Source organism: Dendropsophus ebraccatus, chromosome 10 (genome assembly GCF_027789765.1).
Source record: "Dendropsophus ebraccatus isolate aDenEbr1 chromosome 10, aDenEbr1.pat, whole genome shotgun sequence".
In the NCBI taxonomy this organism is placed as follows: domain Eukaryota; kingdom Metazoa; phylum Chordata; class Amphibia; order Anura; family Hylidae; genus Dendropsophus; species Dendropsophus ebraccatus.
In genome coordinates this window covers 47,802,385-47,823,444 of record NC_091463.1, presented here as the reverse complement: position 1 = coordinate 47,823,444, position 21,060 = coordinate 47,802,385, and the positions used below count along the sequence as shown (strand labels likewise).

Below are 21,060 nucleotides of genomic sequence, written 5' to 3'. Positions count from 1 at the left end.
GAAGCCAAAGCCAGGAACAGACTATAAACAGGGAACAGGTCATAAAAGGAAAGATTGAGTTTTCTCCTCTTTCCAAATCCATTCCTGGCTTTGGCTTCCAAAATCTGTCAAATAAATCTCTCTGTGTAAATGCACCACAAGTCAGGCACACTGCCTCTACTTGAAATGTGTGTTCTCCGTAGTGTGAACATACCCTAACACTATTGTACTGGCATCAAGATCCTGAGAGCAGAGCTACTAGTTTGATACCAATGGATCACGTTCTTCATAAACAAGAAATAGAAGCACCCATCTGTTTCATGATTCAGGTTTAAAACTTTTATTCTCATTTTAAAGTTAGCAGCCTTGGGTTTATATTTCACATATTAAAACAAGAACTATGCCCCCTGTTTCACGGTCAGACAATTGCAAATGCAATCTGTAAGCGGATAGCCATGTGTATATGTGAATTATGAGCAAGCGTCATGTCAGACAGATTGTCTGCTACACATTACAGGGACAGTGGCCAGAGGATGGAGAGGCTGCTACAAAAAGCTATACATTTTAAAGAAAGGGTTCTTTTTTTTTCTCCTTTTTTTTTATTTCAACAAGCATAGACATTTGTTATATTTCACAAGATAAATATTCCAAATTGAAACTAAATCAGCAATTTCTACAGTATGTCAATTAAAATGGGCCCTCAGACATACAGAATGAGAAAAATCTGACAAGTGTCTTTATTTACAGAAATCCTAACGTGAGTTTACACATTTATACTTTGTCCTCGGGTTTTCATCAAACTAATCTCATACATTTAGAATCATTCTGTGGCTATTTAACCCTTCGGTGCCAGAAGGAATTATTTTTTTTAAACCTCCCAGCAGCTTTTGTAAATAAGAATACCCAAACCCACCCCCCAAAAAAGTTAAGGAATTATATACAAACATAAAAGGAATAAACTCTGTGCAAAGGAAAACCCATCTTTTTAAAGAAAATAAAAAGTTGTCACTTGTTAGATAAAGCTATGCTGTGTCATGTACTCGATTCTTATCCAAGTGAAGATTCACTACCACACAGTAACATCTAGAATGCAAGGCACAAATGCATTCAACGTTCCATGCTACAGTGCAGGAAGACCCTAAACAGATGATAGGAAGCAAGTTGTTCTAGAGACGTAGGACAGTTGGCATTAAAAGCTGACTTGGGTTAAGAGAGCTGAAATATTAACATATGGCGAATATTTTGAAGGTCTGAGCGGCACTAACTAACTGTCACACCCTAAAAAAAGGACTTTAAAATATTTAAAAGAATATTTAATTCCTGCTTTAAACACAAACCATAGTAATAAACTGATTTACAAAAACACTGCGTGGACTATGACAGAAGACCATCTCAATAACTTATAAGTGCTTAGCACAAAGGATTCAGATACCAGTAACTAATATTTTGCTTTCTTCAGCACTGAAGATGACTGCTGTAGCCCAATGCCTACCTGCCTGCCGTGTTGCTGGAATAGGTCAACCACTGCAGTAGGTGGTCCTGGATGCAGCTGCTGGACGAAGGTCCAGTATGCTGCATCCCTTACTGACAGCTAAGATCAGGCTCAGGCCATGACTGCCATCTCAATGCAGTTACTGTAAGCCCTGAATTAAGTATGGTATCATGGTTCTGGAACGTAAGAGACTATTCTAGGAAAAGAAACCCAAAACTCTTGCAATGTGTTACATTTTTAACTTGAACTGATTCTTGCAGTACAGCGCTGCCTAGAGCTATTGTGTATGCCAGCTGGGAAGTCATCTGCATTTCTATCAAAGCACTACCTTCACCTTAAGTATGGAAAATGGCAGCACATAAAACCCTCAAAGCCTTATGTAATGGTTAGATTAACTGTAGAACAGTAAGCTACAATCAGGTGGGTGTGGAACAAGGACCCTGGTTAGAAGGTGTCTTACAGGTTAAACGCATGCATAATGCAATTAGAACCCAGGAAAGCACAATGTGAGAAATTGAATGGTGCCTATTTACAAGTATGTGCTACGCTGGCATGGTTGTCATCTGCCAGAGAATTTAAGGAAGTCTAACCATCACAAATTGTCATACAAAAAAAAAAAAAAGAATCTGTAGGCAAAGACAATAAGCATAAAATGTACCACTGGATATATTTAAGGCTGTTCCTGTAATTAAACCTTGACTTAAAACACAAGTGATTCTCACAATGATCCCGCTTGAAAAGTCTAGTAACTAAGTACTGAGGCGATCTTCATAGGCATCATTCCAGCACTGAGCGTCTGTTTCAGGTTCTGCTCCAGCAGGGGGTGTAAGGAATGCCATCTCCTTGCAAAGTAGATATTCTAACTGTAGTGAAATGTAACATTTTCATAAAGTTACTTTTCCTTGTGGACCACATTTCACGTGAATCTTTGAGTTTTGTGAGGGAGGAGAATTAGAAATGTTTAATTTCAACAGGACAACTCACTCAAAGCCAAAATCCTATTTTAAGCACCACTCAAAAAGTGGTCATAAAAAAAGCATTTTTTTTCTCCTTCTCCAAGCCTAGAATGGAAGGCTGCTTAGTAGACAGTTCTTAGCAACCTGTTTACACAACACTTTCTCTGTTGCCAGACACCAGAACAGCTCGGCGACAGATGGGACAAGTAGAGTTTTCAGAAAGCCAGCGATCAATACAGTGGACATGGTACTCGTGAGAACATGGGAGCTTGCGTAGCTTGTTCCCTTCTGTGTACTCCGTTATGCACACACTACATGTTTTCAGGGCATCATTTTCACCATAATTACGGGTTGACAGGTTGTCAATTTGTTCTTTGGTGAGTCCCCTTGGTTGATCATCATCTTCATTGAGCAGGAAAAACTGGGCCAACCTAAGAAATGGCAAAGAACCACTTTCTTCAAAGGTCACGGATCCTCTGTTATTACGGACTTCCCTCCTTCCCCCAGAGGTTGAAACAATTTCTGCATTGGCATCATCAGCTTCCACAACAGGAATCGGTGGTTCTACAGGCTCTGGTGCAGGGGTGGGTGCAGCTGGGGGTCTGGTATTAGCTGTAACAGTGCTTGGGGTTTCAACACCCACTGTTACTGGTTGAGTGGCAGCTGCAGGAGTGCCAGGCTCTGCATCATTATCACTATACATGAAGTAACTGAGCTCCCCAAAACCAGTCATTATCTGCCTCAGCATGGTCTGGATAGCAACAGAGGTTGTCTCACTCAGACCTGTGTTAAGTATCCTACGGATTGGAATTCTGATAGTGCTGACGTATGTCCTGACTCCAGCTCGCTCTGACCGCGAGAAAGTACGACGGAATCCTCCCCGTTCACTCTCATAAGTAACTGTATTGTTAGGGGTCTGAGAGCGTGAGCGTGTCCTGTTTGCAATGCTATCTCTTTGACGATACTCGCCTGGACGCACCCTCCTAACCTGAAGATCTAAAACTATAGTTGGTGGTCTTTGACCAGTGCCTGTAGGTTCTGCATTTTCCGGAGTCTCTGTAGGAGGAGGCTGAGGAGAGGCTCCTGCCTCTGGATTGGCGAGCACCGCACTGGGATTCTGAGATTCTGTAGCAAGTGCTTGTTGCCTGGAAGTTACATGCTGTCTAGTTCTCGAGCTCCCCTCTGCTTCAGATGAAGAATTGCTTAGGTATGCAGTTACAAGCTGCCGGGTTCTAGAGCTACCCTCTGCTTCTTCAACAGTGGTAGCATCAACAGTCTGTGATGAACTATGCTGAGCCCTTCGAGTAGGCTGCTCCACAGGTCGATTCAGAGGTGATCTGCTTCTATCAGTCCTTGCCCGGATCCTTCGCTGGTCTGGGCTTCGGCTTCTTGCCCTCCTTTGACCTCTCTGAGGACTTGGCTCCTCTGTAACTATTTGCTCTTGTACCACAACAGGGGGTGTAACTTCAGGTTCAGGTTCAGGTTCTGGTTCTGGCTCTGGCTCAGCCTCACCCTGACTGCTAACCTCCATATCTTCAGCTCCATTGGCTTCTGATGACTGCTCACCTGGGGGCATATTCTGATTTGCAGCACTACGATTCACATTTATTTCCAAACTAAACCTAAAGTCTCCACTATTCGGATTTGTTCTGCTCACTGCCCTCCAAGACTGGTTGCCCCGTTGGCCACTTCTTGTTGTGTTTCCAGTCTGTCGGACTGAATTCAACCAGTCAATTATTGAATCACCGTTTGACGGGTCCTCAGGTGCCTCCCCTGTAGGGGCTTAAAAACAAAAAAAGAATTTTATTATAATAGGTTTACACTTCACAGATGGAAACAGATACTTGTTTGTCCCTTTAAGTTTTTATCATATAACTATGCAAAGATATGGTTACTAACAGATCACACCATTTCAGTTTCTTTGGAAAAGGAGATTTAAAAAAAAAAAAAAAAAGCCAGAGAAGTGACAAAAGTAGTAAACATGTCTCCCAAGATGACAATTTCAGGAACAAGCTGAAAACGTGTCTGGTAGAAATCTTTCACATTGGCCTACGTCTGCTATGACAACTCTGCACAGATCAAATAAAAACAGTAAAAGCAGTTGCTGCAATCCCTCAGTGAAAAGGCAAGTATGCCATGACTTGCACCAATGAAGCCAACCAAGCAGTTGTGTTAAAGGGGGTACTGCCTGAATATTTTTTTATTCTTTTGTGGTAGAACTTCAGCAGCCTCTGTATCACTGTGTGTCAAGCAGCCACCACCTTTATGTGCTGTATAAAAGAATATACAGTACACAGGGGGAACAGGACCCTGCTCTGTATATTGCTGTTCCGCAGTGCTTGAGGGGAGCAGGGGATAGGGAACTGCAGGGCTTAAATAGCACTGCAGTTACCAACACAAACATTGGTTGCAGCAGAGGGGACTGTGTCGCCCCTTATTGCTGCTAGTCAATGCAAAAGAACTATACATTTATATTAAAAATATAAAAACTTTAAATAAACGTCTTTGCAAAAAAAAAAAAAATAAAATCTTTTAGTCTCCAGATAACCCCTTAAGGACCGGGGCAATTTAGATTTTTGCGTTTTCGTTTTTTTCCTCCGAGCCCTTATTTTTGCGCCACTAATTGTACTTTGCAATGACAGGCTGAATTTTTGCATAAAGTACACTGCAAAAGCAGGAAAAAATTCAATGTGTGGTGAAATTGAAAAAAAACAACACATTTTGTGTATTTAGTGGATATGTGTTTTTACGCCGTTCGCCCTGGGGTAAAACTGACTTGTTATATATGTTCCACAAGTCGTTACGATTAAAACGATATATAACCTGTATAACTTTTATATTATGTGATGGCCTGTAAAAAATTAAAACCATTGTTTACAAATATATGTTCCTTAAAATCGCTCTATTCGCAGGCTTATAGCACTTTTATCCTTTGGTCTATGGGGCTGTGTGAGGTGTCATTTTTTGCGCCATGATGTGTTCTTTCTATCGGTACCTTGATTGCACATATACGACTTTTTGATCGCTTTTTATTAACATTTTTTCTGGATTTGATGCGACCAAAAATGCGCAATTTTGTACTTTGGGATTTTTGGGGGCTTATGCAGTTTACCGTACGAGATCAGGAATGTGATTAATTAATAGTTCGGGTGATTACGCACGCGGCGATAGCAAACATATTTATTTATTTACTTTTATTAATAATTCAGACTTATTAGGGGAGGTGGCTTTTTATTAATAGCACCACTTTTTTTTTTTAACTTTTACACTTATACTAGAGGTCCCCTAGGGGGGCTTCTAGTATAAGTGCACTGATCTCTCATAGAGATCTCTGCAGCATAGATAGGCACTCGTTTACTTCCGGCTGCTGCAGCCGGAAGTAAACGAGTGCCAAGCCAGGGACGGCGCCATCTTGGAGCGGTCCCCGGCCAGCTTCAGTAACGGAGATCGCTCCTCTGGAACAACGTCCCGGAGGAGCGATCTCCCCAATAGACACCAGGGATGACGCTGCAAACGGTAATTGCATGCAGCTGTCAACTTTGACAGCTGCATCAGATTACTGTATTAGCGGGCACGGCGATCGGACCGTGCCCGCTAATACCTGCGGTCCCGGGCTACAAGCGGCACCCAGGACCGCCACGGTTCAGAGCGCAGCCGCCGCGTGGCCCCGCTCTGAAAGTCCTTAACGACCGCAGGGCGTAAATATACGCCCGCGGTCGTTAAGGGGTTAGGTTAGAAAGGGACTAAAGATGTGACAAATTTATCTACTGTAATAAATCTGTTGCATCTTCAGGGGATTACACTGTGTAGGGTAAATATCAGGGTTGATAAATCTGCTCCAATGAGTAAGACAAAAATCAAAACAATTTGCACAATGAAAAAAAAACAAAAAAAAAACACTTCAGTGTGCAACAATTTTTGGAGAAAGATATGTAGATTTGCAATGGATCCAAATTATGTGGGAAACCCTTGAGATAGTGCCAATAGCCAGCTACATTTATCACCTGTTTATTGGATCAGCAAATAATGGTATTTGTGGCACAATCCTTTAAAATGTCATGTCATCATTTTCTTATTTATTAAGTACCTCTGTTTTCAGCATTCGGTTGAGGTGGTCCTTCTTTGATTTGTTGCAACCTTCTCAGCAATTCCTCTTTAGTAATCTCCCCTGAAGTAGGGAGAAAAACAAAAAAGATCAGATCTAACATTATGAATACGAGCTACAAATCTGCAATTCTATTGTTCATTACCTCTAACATTATCTTACATAATAGTATAAAAGTTTGCTATCAAAATAAGTTAAATCAAAAACAAACAAAAAAAAAAAACATCAATAATATTTTTCATACATAGTAACACATCTTTCCCAGTCTATAACTTTCGGCTCTTCCCTTGCTGACCAATTCCGTATTAACACCAATCTGGCATAAAAAACTAATCTCACTAAAGTCCTTCTATTATCTCTCGAAACTTTAATACTACTTGTATCGCCCAATAGAACGAACTGAATCTCTCTAGGGATTTTCACCCCTACATCATTCTCCACTCTCTGAAGAATTAAGGACCAAAATTGAAAATTTTTTTCACATGTCCACAACCTATGTATATAGTCTGTTCCACTCACTCCACACCTAGGGCATTGATCATGCGGTTTATACCCGATCTTGTACAGAAAAACTGGAGAGTAATATAAGCGATAAACCAAGTTGAACTGTACAAGCTGGTGATTTCCGGATCTGGAAACCCTTTTTATGTTCTTAAAAATTAGGGACCAATTCCAATTCATCTCTTTACCCAATTCTATTTGCCATTTTTGACAACTTCTACCCCTAAGAGAGGAGGCCATTACATTGTTGCTTAAATGTTTATACAAAAATGATATTTCTTTTTTCATAATACTCTGATCCATTAGTTTCCCCACTAGCCAGTCCGGCTCTTCCACTTGCAGCGAATTATATTTTAAATCTGCCCTCAGAGCTGTTCTCAAACCCTCAAATTCTAGCCATAGACCAGGGTCAATATTAAGCTCCCCTTTTACCATTACCCAACTTTTAATTACCTCCCCCCTAACCATATCTCCAATTCTCTTAATCCCCAGATTGTGAAACCTCTCCACTGTCTCCAGATTACCCGTTCTATATAAATGTATATTTCCCCAGATCGGTGCAAAGTCACAGACCCCTTTAATACCACGGGTCTTTTTTAGTTCTTTCCACACTTTTATAAGCAATTTTACCATGGTCCAGTGTCTAAAATCCCCCATTTCTAAGCTCCCTGCCTCCAATTTCTGAAAGATATCCCAATCACAATTCTCCCCTACTATTCCCACTTGATCAAAAAAAAAAAACTTGTTCTATATTTCACTAACCAGTATACTTGTGAGGCAAACCAGTATCTTTTTACATCTGGAACACCCAAACCACCCTTCTCTCTGGGGATATATAAGTACTCTATTTTTATTCTAACTCTACCTCTCCCCCAAATCAAGGCGTTAAATAAAGATCTAATACGTCTAAACAATTTCTCCTCAATACAACAGGGGGAGGCCGCAAACAAAAATAATAACTTAGGGAGACACACTGACCTGATTAAAGTAATTCTATTTACCCTCGATATTGGGAGATTCTTAGCTAGCTCATCAACTACCGGTTTGGTATTCAGACTTAAATTCTTCCAGACTCCTAGAGACCCTTTTTTTTTTTTTTTTTTTTCCCTATCTTAGCGGACGGGGGAGGGGGGGTGGGTAAAAGGTGATAAGGTTGTATTATATGTGGTGTTTTCTGTTTTATTTATGAATTTGATGTATGTATTTGTTTTTTGTTAGATGAATTGTTCTTGTTATTTGTTAATTCTCTTTTTTGATCATAAATAAGAATGTTAAAAGGGAAAAAAAAAAAAAAAAAAGTTAAATCAATTCTAGAACAAATTTCAGTAGGCCTCTAACATGGTTTCAGATTCTCATCATCAACTACATGTCTATAGTGACACCTAGTGTCTCCAAACTGAATTGGCATAAGAATTTTTTTTTTGCTGGGACTGGGGATGAGGTGGCTGAGGGAAAAGACGTCCACTCACCTCCCCGGGGCCCGAGACGATACGTTGAGACGGATCCCGCCTCCTTCACGGACTGGCTGAGCGGACCTGAGACGTCATGCCTCAGGCCCGCGTCAGACACCAGGAAGCGTCCGGGAACCGGAGCGCCGCGATGCGGGACCCGCCGCTGTAACCGGGGAGGTGAGTGGACGTCTTTTCCCTCAGCCACCTCCTCCCCGGTCTCAGCGACAAAGTGCCCCCCCACTGGAATACCCCTTTAGTGCACCCTATTGCATAAAAGCATATGGTTATTAGTGACAAGGCTTTAAAAGAGTTGTTCCATTCCAGGTATGAGTGCAAAGCCCCTGAAATGCCACAGGAATACAAAGGGAAAAAAAATAATGGGGTATACATTTTTACTGTATTACTGTGTATAGGAAAGCCGAGCAGACAACTGTTGCATTTACAGTAAAACAAAACTGCATCATCTAGTGGTTCACCTCCTGACCATCCCAGTGTATATGCCAAACGTGAAAGGGGGGGGGGGGGGGGGGGGGGGGGACGACTGTTCAAGAGAGCAGTATACAGAACTATCAGAAGCACCACAGCCTTGCATTTATAAGTGTGCTACAGTGCAAGACTATATCCCTCTGGCAGCTCCGTACACTGCTTCAGAGTGTACTATAAACCTGCATGGGTTCTGAAAGGATATCCTGACCCAATTAAAATGACAGGTACCTTTTCACTCCCCACAGTAAGACAATATAGCTTCCAAGTGCTGCAGTATAATGCAGCCCCCCCCCCCCCCCCCATGTCTCTTTAGTATACAGAAGCTGGTTAACTCTAAGGTCACTACTGGGGAAGGAAAAACAAGTTTGGAGAGAATGACATGTTAGGGCCCAATTACACCAGACAATTGGCTGTAGTTGGCCGATAATAGTTCGTTAGTTTGTTAGCTGATTGTTGTTTTAAAGCATGAACCAAAACCATTCCCAATAACGATAGTCTGCTGGCCGTCGCTCTGTGCAATAGGAGCAGCAGTAGCAGACCATAGCTCTCTTCTATGGGCCAACCGGACGATCTAAAGATCTGGGCAGTCCCTCCCACAGCTCCCCGATTGATATCAGTGCGTGTAATAGCACAGACCGCTAGCGAGAAAGTAGGGGCAAGCCGAGAAATACAGCTTTTAGGGCCCTATTCCACCGGACGATTATCGTTCAGATTATCGTTAAATTGTTCGAATCTAAACGATAATCGTTCGGTTGAAATGCAGTTAACGATTAACGACCGAACGAGAAATCGTTGATCGCTTTATAAGACCTGGACCTATTTTTATTGTTGCTCGTTCGCAAATCGTTCTCATTGAATAAGACATTGTTCGTTCGTAATAGATACGAACGCAATAGCGAATAAATAGAGAAGAAAAAACTATCGCAACTACGATCATAAGTAACGATTATCGTTTCATGGAAATGAGTGAACGTTTTCAGGTCTTTTGCAATAGCGGTCGTTTGAGATTGTTAATGATTATGCAAACGATAATCGTCCGGTGGAATAGGGCCCCAAGTCTCTTCATCTTTCCACACCCTACAGTCCAGGGCAGTCTCTAACCTGACACAATAATCCTATTTTCTAAATTCGGAAATGCTTAGGACCATAGTCACAATTCTTGTGATAGGCTTTTCAAAATTGACCAGACTGGTTGTACCTGGAGTTCCCAATAAGTTATTATCCCTCATCAACCGGTAGTCCTCTTCATTCAGATTGTTTACAAACTGATAGAAAGCTTCCTCTCTGTCCAGCCGGTCCATCTGACTCTGGCGTTGAGAATCTGATTGTTCGGAACTTCCTTTCCCAGGTGAGTCACTACTGTCCATGTTTATTGATGTATGTAAAAGGTGAATCTGCCTAAATGACAAAAAGTTAAGAAAACAGACTTGTTACAGCAGTTAGGATTGTGTAGGAGTACAATCCAGCAGGGAGGATAATGCACATGGATAAAACCAGTAGCCATGCCACTTTGCCTATAAAACTAATGACAAGCAAAAACAGGCTGCCACTGGCCACTGTTTTGTCCACATTTTCAGATGGCTGCAAGGCTGCATACACACGTTCCGTGTTCTGCCCGTAAAACATGGACGTTAAATGTCGGATCTGGACTGTAAACTATGGGGGACATGTATCATTTGGCGTATCTTAGATTTTCAGCCATTCGGCAATATTCGCAAAGCGGCACTTTCCGCTGGGTACGCCGGGGGGGGGGGGGGGGAGGGGGGTCCATAGTCCGCGTGATTCATTATCTTTTTCTGTTAAAGTTACGACGAAAACTTACTCCAGTTTTCGACTGTGCGCACCGGCGCGCAGGGGATTTATGTAGAGGCAGTCCGCCTCTACATAAATCTCCGTAGCACCGGAGCTGCGGGGGCATTTTTAAGTCCGACGCAGAAAACGCCGGACTAAATAAATGACCCCCTATGTATTGCCGCAGCTCTGTCATTACAGATTCAAAGAATTTCCCCACTGTCCGCATGATATTGAGACATCATGCTGGATGGGGAAACAGTCCAGGTCGGACATTCAACATCCGTGTTTTACGGACAGAACACAAACTTGAGAATGCAGCTTAAGGGCCCTATTACACAGAGCTATAACCGGCCAAATAGGGCAGATTATCGCTCCGTGTAATAGAGACAACAAAATCATCGGGGTCAGACGTGCATCACGACGACGGCTGAACAATCAGTTAATACATTACCTGTGCATGTCCCAGTATTCTCCTGCCTTCTGCTCTCTTCCCAGCACTGCACACTGCAGCTTCTCTAAGATGACAGGCTGCTCAGCCAATCACTGGCTGTGGAGGTCCCGGCCAATGATTGGCTTAGTAGCCTGTCAGCTCAGAGACAAGGAAGCAAGCAGCAAAAAGGTAATGTATTAACTGTTTGGGCAAGGGCTGCACAGACATTACTAACAATGTCGTACAGCCCTTGATAAATTATTATCGTGCTTAACAATAATGATCGGGCCTTCATCTGTGTAATAGTACCCTAAAGGTACTATAGGTACTAAAGGTAAAAGTGAGTATTCACACGGCCCATTTTATGTAGTTCTTTGGGCTAGTGTTAGCAGAGCAAGAGGAAACTATGCAGGAAAGATTCTATATGTACAAGCAAAATTGAAATTATATCTGCAAGAATTTCCCCTAATGGTGCGTTCACACCTACAGGATCTGCAGCTGATTTTCTGCAGCAGATTTCATTTAAATAACTGAACACAGCATCACATCTGCTGCAGATCCTGTAGGTGTGAACGCACCCTAAATATATTTATTCTGATGACTTGTTTATTATTAGGGCTGTGCGATAAACTTCTGCAACACATTGCCGCCAATGTCGTGCTGCTTGCAAGTTGCAGTGGCAGCAGGATTGGGGGGGGAGAGTTGCTCTGACAGGATCGCAGTAGAAGTTCAGCTGTCATACACAGGTGGGCTCCTGACACTTCAATTCTTCTGAGCGGAGAGGCACAGAGAGGCACAGAGAGAGGAGGCGGGCAAGCCCTCCTATAGATAGCCAGTATTACACGGCTGGATTCCACAGCAAATTCCGCTAGTTTTACTCCGTGTGAACTGGCCCTTATATTAACTTAAGCACATCATTACAATTGATGTAATGTAGGTGAAAGTAATGTAAGTGGTATAGCCTTTTAAATACAAAGAAAAATAAAAAAAAACTAAAGAAAATTAGTTCTGTCCTCAAGGGGTTAAAGGGGAATAGCTTCTGCTGCTAGCTAGCTGCTAGCTTCTTATTGCGCAGGTGCCACCAAGGATGAAGGTCTTACATTCATCCTCAGCGCCGTTCCTGTGCAGTTATAAGGCTGCATTCACATGTTCCATGTTCCTCACGGACGTGGAATGCCTGTAACAGACTCCCCCCCCCCCCCCCCCGCCCAGGCAGCATCTGTGATAAGACGCTGGGAGCAGTGGAACTGTACAGATATGTGCCGCGCTGTAATGAATCAGCCAGGCGGCTCTGTCATTACAGCGTGGTGCATATCTGTACAGTTCCCCCCACTCTCAGCATCTTAACACAGATGCTGCCTGGGCGGGGGGGGGGGGGGGGGGGAGGAGCAGTCTGTTACAGGCATTCCACGTCCATGTTCCGTGAGGAACACAGAACGTGTGAATGCAGCCTAATGTAGTCCTCTGTCTGGTAAGGCCAATTGAAGCACTGCCTCGTCCCACTCGATACCTCCCATCTACCGTGAGATTTGGCCTGTCAAACAGGAGCTATGGAGATGTATGAGGAGGCTCCTTCCCATGACATTCCACTGTATATGGCAGGGAGGGAGAATGGAAGCCTATTCTGACACCAAATTTAAAAGAAAGGTGCGTTACAGAATTGACCGTTGTGCACAGTGCTGCGCAATAATTTTTAAGAACATTGGAGGTACACTAAAATCTAGTGTCTATATTGGTGGGTATTTACAGAACTTACCCATACCAAAGATATCATGTAAGCCTCAACTAATAGTGGTTTATAGACTGTACACATGTAGACAGTGAGCTCAAAGCTCTGTAAGGTGGCAGGTTATCAGTTATTCTAAGCACATGGCATCTGGTGACATTTAGGGCACAGACCACCACAATGTTGTACATCTCCTGGTGAGGAACTTAAGCTAGGGCTATGCAAGACAAAAAAGTGCCTTTAAGACAATGCATTTAAGGGTACAAGCACACACAACGTATCCGCAGCGGATTTCTCGCTGCGAATTTGCAGCAAAATCCGCTGCGGATACTTCCCCATTCACTTCAATGGGCTGACATATTTGTCCAACTCAGCGCCATTAACCCCCGCGGCACGGGAAGATACTGTATCGGGTCCCCGCTCCGGCTTGCTTCAGGCTGCTTGCTGCGGCTGGACAGCGCACGGATTGATTGACCACTGGGAGGCCCTGAAGCAAGCCGGGGACCCAGTACAGCATCTTCCCGGACCGCGGGGTTAATGGTGCCGAAATGGACATACTTGCAGCGGGACGAAAATCCCGCTGCAAGTATGACAGCCCATTGAAGTGAATGGGCAAGTATCTGCAGCGGATTTATCTGCAAATTCGCAGCAAGAAATCCGCTGCAGATACGTTGTGTGTGTTTGTACCCTTATGGATTGTTTCTTACAAGGTGCATGAGATTTTCCTATGTAACTTGCCTGTGCCCTCACTGCAATTTGGCTATTTTGTTAACCATCAGATCACAACTGTAATAAAGTCAAGCAATGGCAAGTTGTACAAGATATTTTGGTCACCCAACATGTCACCATGTAACCCTAATCTTCCACTGGGGATGCATCTTCGGTGTAATGGCTACTTACTAATGCTAGGCCTTCTGGCACCAAGAACGATAGTTGAGGAGTATCCTGTTATGTCACTAATACAGCAAGTAGGATACCAGATTTTCATATCAGAAGAAAACAGGCTGTCTCTTATGGCTGATGTCAGCATTTTTGACCACTTTTACTTTAGGCCACAATGTGCCCTAGACATCCCCCCCCCCCTCTGGAGCTCTCAGACCTCCTTAAAAGTTCATAACCCATTTTCTGTCTTCCATATTACATGCAGATAGCAAAGCAGCAAGATTTGTGTCAACTGCGGCAATTTTACTTTAAACTCGAGCAGTCATCTCTCCCAACAGGTCTGTTCCAGTAACCTTTATCCTGCACAAAACAACTTTGGAGCATCTTTTCTTAGAGCTCTGCATTGTTCCATTTCTCTTAGCTTTCCTAAAAATTGACAACAGGGTGTTAACACTTCCTTGTCAGAGGGGTGTATCCTTACATAATCCTACAGGATACTAAGAGAACTCACAGACAAGGCAAAGACAATGATGGCGCAATCACACAGCCACAGAGGAACACAACAAAGTAGGAGAAAAGGCCACTCCAGAATGATCTTGTGGACAATGTGGGGGATTTACTAAGGTTCCTTTTAGACAGCTCCACACAAGAACACGTTTGCTTGTTGGCTGAATGCAGACCCTTTCACACAGGCCAACTATCTGCAGCAAGCAATCCTACAAACACATATGAATAGTCTCATTATGGTGCATTTACACAGATCTAACAGATTTGTGAAGCCAAAGCCAGGAACAGACTATAAACAGGGAACAGGTCATAAAGGAAAGACTGACATTTCTCCTCTTTACAAATCCATTCCTGGCTTTGGCTTTAAAAGTCTGTCAGATAAGTCTCTGTGTAAAACGCACCCTAAAAAGCTTTTAAAGCCATACCAAGTGAGGCAACATGTCGTATTTAAAGCAAAAGTCTAGGGTCCCGCCTCAGCTGCTGACTGGCTGAGCAGACCTGACATGTCACAGGTCTCTGCTCAGAACCGGAAGCAGCCAGGGGACCAGGAACCGGAGTGGGGCAGCAGACCCCTGCGTTGGAGCTGGGGAGGTAGGTGCATCCATTATGTTCAGCCAAATCCTCTCCTTTTAAAAAAAAAGCAAAAAAAAAAAAAAAAAACAACTCAAAACACATATGGTTTGAAGCTCCCATTGACTTCAACAGGGGATGCCCAAAACAGCACTAAAAAATAAAAATAAAAATATAGATCTGCTCTTTTTGAAGAGCTTATCCATTTGGCAGCTCACATTGAAGGCAATGGGAGCTTGAAAAATAGAACCCGGGGAGGGAGAAGGATTAAAAAACAGCTGTATTGTAAAAGATCATGCTAATTTCCAAGCCGCTTTTCAAACAGTTTATACGCATATTTACCGTTTGGATATACCGTAATACAGCTTTCTTCATTTTTTCACCATGTAGAATCAATAACATTTTAATAATTCTGACATTTTCACATATGGCGATACCATGTTATTTTGGTGTTTACATTTTATTAATTAGAAAAGTATAAAAAAAAAGGGGGGGCACATTTTAAGTTTGAATATGGTTGATTTTTTATTTTAACTTTTTTTTTTAAATTAGGTTTTGCATCCCCAGGACACTTCACTATACAACTGTAATATGCATTCCAGTAAACTGTCATATCGGCAATCTACTATTATTGCCTTCCTATGGCAGGCTGTAATAGCAGCTCTATGGGTCCCTTTGGACAGCCCGATATTCCGCTGTCCATGCTTGCGAAGAACCAAACAACGCGACGGGTGCTCATATTTACAAGGCCCGATTAATTGTGCAGTCATTGAGATACATACTTATTGGATGCACGTCTTCTGTTTACATGGATGTGCGGAAATGGTAATGATTTTTATGACAAGAGATCAAATCAGCTGACAGGCATTTGCTCGCTCACCACTGTTAGTTCAGCAACATTAAACTGTACTGAGGCTATGGTCCCTCACTGCTGCTGGTTAGACGAATCCTGTCTACAAGATACTACTATATTATGCTGTGAAGTGGCCAACTCCTGTAATGCCTCCATAATGTCCAAAGCTAGAATTTTTATGTTTCTACTTAACTGCATTTTCCTGCTGTATTAAAAGGGGCAAATTATCTGTCATATTAGGCAGATATTGCCCCATGTATAACAATCAGATGAGCTGATCAATAAGCACTCAGATCATTAAATCCTGACAAGTCAAAAAATAATAGTCTGTCGACCGTATCGGAGAGATGTGGCTGAATAAAGCAAAGGGCCACATGATCATGGAGCCTTGCAAGACTCTTTAAATGAGCACCGATCTAGGAGATTGGCGTTCATTTACCTTTTATTATATCACAGTTTAGTAGTGGATTACAAGATCTCCTAATACACTAATGGGGAAAAATCCATTTAAGTGATGCCGAAATGGACTGCAGAGATTCATATTTGCACCGTTTCAAACTCAGTTCTTCAACGGATGAAGAAGTTGTTAGGCACATTCCCATAAAATCCATATAATTTAATAAAGCATCACAGAAAAATACAAGCATATGATCATATCAGTGTAGACGAACATTGATAAGAGCACAAGCCTGTAGCTCATGGAATCATGCCTCTTGTCTGTAGACCTTGAGCACTTGAGCCAGCACCAGGACATAACAGCAGACACATGGATACAGCAAGAGAGGGGGAGCGTTTTGTGTTTGCTTACTAACTGGGTCCTAGGATGTAATAAAGGAGCCTGGTTCCTGTTTAATTGTGCCAGTCATTCGGGCAGCATAAAACTGATGACAAACTCCTTTTAAATTGCTTTTAACCAATCCAAAGGAATGCAATGACAGATCCTATGGGTTCTGGTGTTTTGTACACAGCTGAAGTGGCATCACATGTGCCCTCTAGGCTGTGTATACCTTTAACATGCCAACCTGTCACCAGGCTGCTGTTATGGGGCATCTACAAGCACCACCTAATAGAAGCAGTGGTTGTATGTGACCTGTATGACAGACATACGTTGTGTAATCTTGTGGCTCACTGCTGTCACACAAGACATATGAAGCACTTCCTGCATTCCTCACCATCCCAGCTCCAGTGCGGCTGAGTTATGGCTGTGGTGACGGAGGAAACACTGCAGAGTCATTGCTGGTGCTGCTCTTGCAGGCAGCCATCAGTGTCATATTGGACAACTTATCCATAGTCAGAGTGTTCTTTATTGTCACAATCATGAAAATATCTTATCAAGTCTACTAAAATCTGTGCTTTTTGGAAACATCGGACTAATGGTCAGATTTATCGGACAGATTTTTTTAAGCCAAAGCCAGGAATGGATTTTAGAATTGGAGAAATCTCAATCTATCCCTTTATGACCTGTACTCTGTTCTGTACCTGGCTCTGGCATCAAAAACCTGTCAGATAAATCTCTGTGTAAACGCACCCTAACAGAAGCCTGCTCAGCTTGTAGTATGAAGCCATGTTCGTTTGTGGATTAACCACTCCAGTCTGCGCCTTCCTCAAAGTGTCAATGACACGTCACTTAAGGGGGTATTCTCAACTAATATAGTTATACTTGTAGGACTCGTCAAACTAAATACTTTTGTAAATACATTCATTAAACAAACTTGTCTTCTCCTGTTTCTTTCCCTACCATAGACAGCATGTTGTCTAGGTTACCAACCACCACTCTGCTCTAAAAGCAGTTGTCTGGCTGGTGTGTGTATACCTATATATACACACACACCACTGCTTTTAGAGCAGAGTGATAGTCTGTAACCTAAACAACATGTTGTCATCAACGGCAGGGAATGTCAGCCTATCAGAAGGAGGCAAGATTGCTACATGAATGTATTAGCAGAAATATTTAACCTGATGCTTCCTACAAGTATAAATATATTAGTTGAGACGAGAATACTACAACCATGAAAAAAAAAAAAAAAAAAAAATGTACTCTACAGCTCACTGTAATTTATGGTGCCGATATCCCATTGGAATTAAGTGCACACTGAGGGTGTTCAAATGTGTATGGGGATGTGTACCTAAATGTGCCCCAAAAGGAGTAGTGGGAGCATGGCCTAAAGGTAAACAAGCCAGGTCCCCTCCATGAAACAAACTGATGACATGTTCATCCTGGACTCCAATGTGTTCTATGTGCAGCACAGCACAAGGAAACATCCAAAAAAGGCTCAGCCACAAGAATGTGGAGGTGTCACCCGTAACAGCCGAGTTTCGGAAGGATTTGGGCCCTTTTACACAGACCGCGTTATAACCGGCGCTCATCTGCTGAGCCTTCCCAAAGCTGGAGTAAAGGTGCAGCCAGCAACATGCGGCTCGGAGAGAACGTAAACGGTCACACAAAAGATCCTGTTCAGGTTTGGAAATATTTGCCAAACCAGAACACTCGGCATCTGATTCCCTGAAGCTGGACGCCGCACTAGAGAGTCTGGAAGAAAAAAATATATATATTGATAAAGACATAGGATGTGACCATGTTTTCCTGGCACCCAACTTCTCTTGCCACCGGCAACTGAGCGCCAAGCGTCCGGGTTTGGAGAACATTGGGTGCGCCCAGCACTACTTATGAACAGGGCTACACTGGCCGATCATCAGGGACACTCAGTGTCTGATAACCGGACGTGTAAAATGCCGGGATCCATGGAGTGCGCCAAGTAGTTTCTAAAGCTTTTACACCCACCAGTTACTGTGCCATGTAAAGGAGCAGGCCCGTGCTGGTCATTGGGATAGGGGGACCCCAAAACTGCGGACTGACCCCAATTCTCCCAGAATAACGTGATGTAAGCGACGGCCGAACAGTCACTAAGCCACATAGAACAAACAAGCAGCGGTCTGTAGGACTGGTGTGGGGCATGGCTGAGCCCATCTACACCCCTACCCCCTAATCCTGAGCACCGGGGTATGAGTGACCGGCACCGGATAACACGGGGAGGCCACTATGCAGCTAGATGCGCCACATCCAGCCCGCCGGGCGCCATCCTCCCGGCCCGGTGCTGTGCCCTCTGGATCCGGGCGGCATCACACGCGGGGAGGACAGTGATGGCCGCTGTGGACCGGCCCGGTGTATCCCGCAGCCATCCGTCCCCCAATGTCCCGGCTCCCGCCCGCCGGTACCGGATGACATCACACACACGGAGCCGGCGCCAGGGATTACATAAGAGCCGGCCCGCGCCCCATCCGCGCCACACACCCGCACAATCCCGCTCCTGCCCGGCCCCGCAACCGGACACCCGAGAGGAGCGAATTGGGCCTAGTCAGTCCGGGTAGAGCCTCGGCCTGTCGTAATTTTCCAGCCGAAAGCTCGCCACACATCGGAGCCCCAGAATAGGTGACCCGCCAGGAGCATTGCCGACTATTTTATACCCCACATTCGGTCTTGAAGATTTTCACACGGTACAAACCTTAAGGAGAGCCCTCTTGCTCCGGTATCCGCTCTATTCCGGCTCCTCCGCCCAGACCTCTCCTTATTCCGCCATCTTCTCCATTGTTACGAAGGCAGCCCGGAAGTGAGAGGAAGGGGCGTGGCTTCAACCAAGCACAGGATGGTGGAACACCGCGATAGAACGCGTAATCATTTCGAATTTATAACGTCACGACAGTGTCTAGGCGCCATATTGGTTGTGGCAGAGGAATGTGATGGTAATAGGATATGGCGCCATCTACTGTTGGCTTAACGTAATACTGTACAATCTACAAAGTGTTTTTCTTCTGTGATCACTACTCCTCACATTCCAGCAGCCATTTATTGTATTGTACGTAGCTTCATGAAGGGTTTAAAATAAACTGGGTAAAATAGGTAAGGGTACATGCAGAGCCGATCTTCTGCCTGTCCTGACAGTATATATAGCAGATAAGAGAGGATTAGGCTATTCACAATAGGTTACCTCCTCCTCCTCCTGCCTGTGCAATGATCCTGGCTAACATGCTTCAAGTGGAGGTGCTGATACCAGTGGAGCACAGCCATCCTGCACACCATCAGCAGGGTCTAGCTAAAGGTTCTCACCCCAATGCCGACACTTGGGCCCTCCCCTATCTATAGCCTCCAATAAATACACACCTATATGCTGGGGGATAGCTAGGATTCATGGGGCCCCATAGCAAAAAACAGTATCGGCATAGGAGTGACATACTCAGCCGTATGTGACAGTGACTTGTATGTCAGGGAGCTAAGGGAACGCGGCATCGGGCAAGGTTAGTATGTGTATGGGGGGCTCTTGGGACTGGTAGTGCACAGCTATCTTCGGCCACAAGAGACACCCAGAGTGCTGTGCCATGCAACAAGTTGTGAGCCGCTACCATGAACGCAGACCGCGCTCCACTGAGGGCGGGGGGGGTTCCATCGGTGTAACAGGACAGAGTATACCCCCAGCCCAGACTATACCCAGGGTTAAAATGGTCTAGGCTAGATTATACCCCAGGTATTTTTTGGCATAGGCTAGATTATACCCTGGGGTATATCTCGGCCTGGGCCAATTCATACCCCCTCAGGCCAGTTTATACCCCCATGATATCAGTGGCATTGAGTGGTATAAACAATAATTACTTAATTTTTCAACATTTTATTGGGGATTCAGCTTTGTCTACTGAGATAAGTGAGAAGCTACTGATGGAAACCTTAAAAATCTAAACACATGGGGGGGCAGATTTATCGAACATGGTGTAATGTGAAACTGGCTTAGGGTCCTATTCCACGGGCCGAGCAGGGCCCGATCAACGATCTGGGCCTATTTCACGGCCCGATGATCGTTGAGCGAGGGCTGCAGGGACATCGTTACCGACGTCCTTGCAGCCCTTGCACCATACATTACCTGACAGGACTTCTCCTCCGCTCCGTCTTCCTCCCCGGGTCCCGTGGCGCAGCATCAACTCCGGTGCAAATTCAACTCTGGCCTGTGATTGGCTGAGCGGTCTGAAAGCTCAGTCAGGCCGCTCCGGAGCTATTGATGCTGTGCCGCGGGACCCGGGGAGGAAGACGGAGTGGAGGAGAAGTCCTGCCAGGTAATGTATGGTGCTTCTCAAAGCATTGGTCGCCCGCCACGCACCGCTATTCCACCGTAGCGATGCGCGGTGGGGGACCGATGATTTTAGGTCTGGCTCTAAATAAACGATCAGCCGATGACACGATCATCGGCTGATCGTTTTCTCTACTCCACCGAGCAATAATTGTCCGAATCGGGCCGATTCGGCCGATTATTGCTCCCGTGGAATAGGCCCCTTAGTTGCCCC

The 21,060-nt window shown here is 44.2% G+C and overlaps 1 protein-coding gene across 1 annotated transcript; it reads right to left on the bottom strand.

Moving 5' to 3' along the window:
• Window positions 1–303: 303 nt before the first annotated feature.
• On the bottom strand, window positions 304–19,350 carry RLIM (ring finger protein, LIM domain interacting). The gene is made up of 4 exons (XM_069986459.1): window positions 19,236–19,350; window positions 10,169–10,368; window positions 6,515–6,595; window positions 304–4,209 (listed from the first exon to the last, which is right to left on the bottom strand). The coding sequence occupies exons 2-4, from the start codon at window positions 10,335–10,337 to the stop codon at window positions 2,576–2,578; spliced, it is 1,884 nt and encodes a 627-aa protein (XP_069842560.1). The 5' UTR covers window positions 10,338–10,368; window positions 19,236–19,350; the 3' UTR covers window positions 304–2,575.
• Between the last annotated feature and the right edge of the window lie 1,710 nt (window positions 19,351–21,060).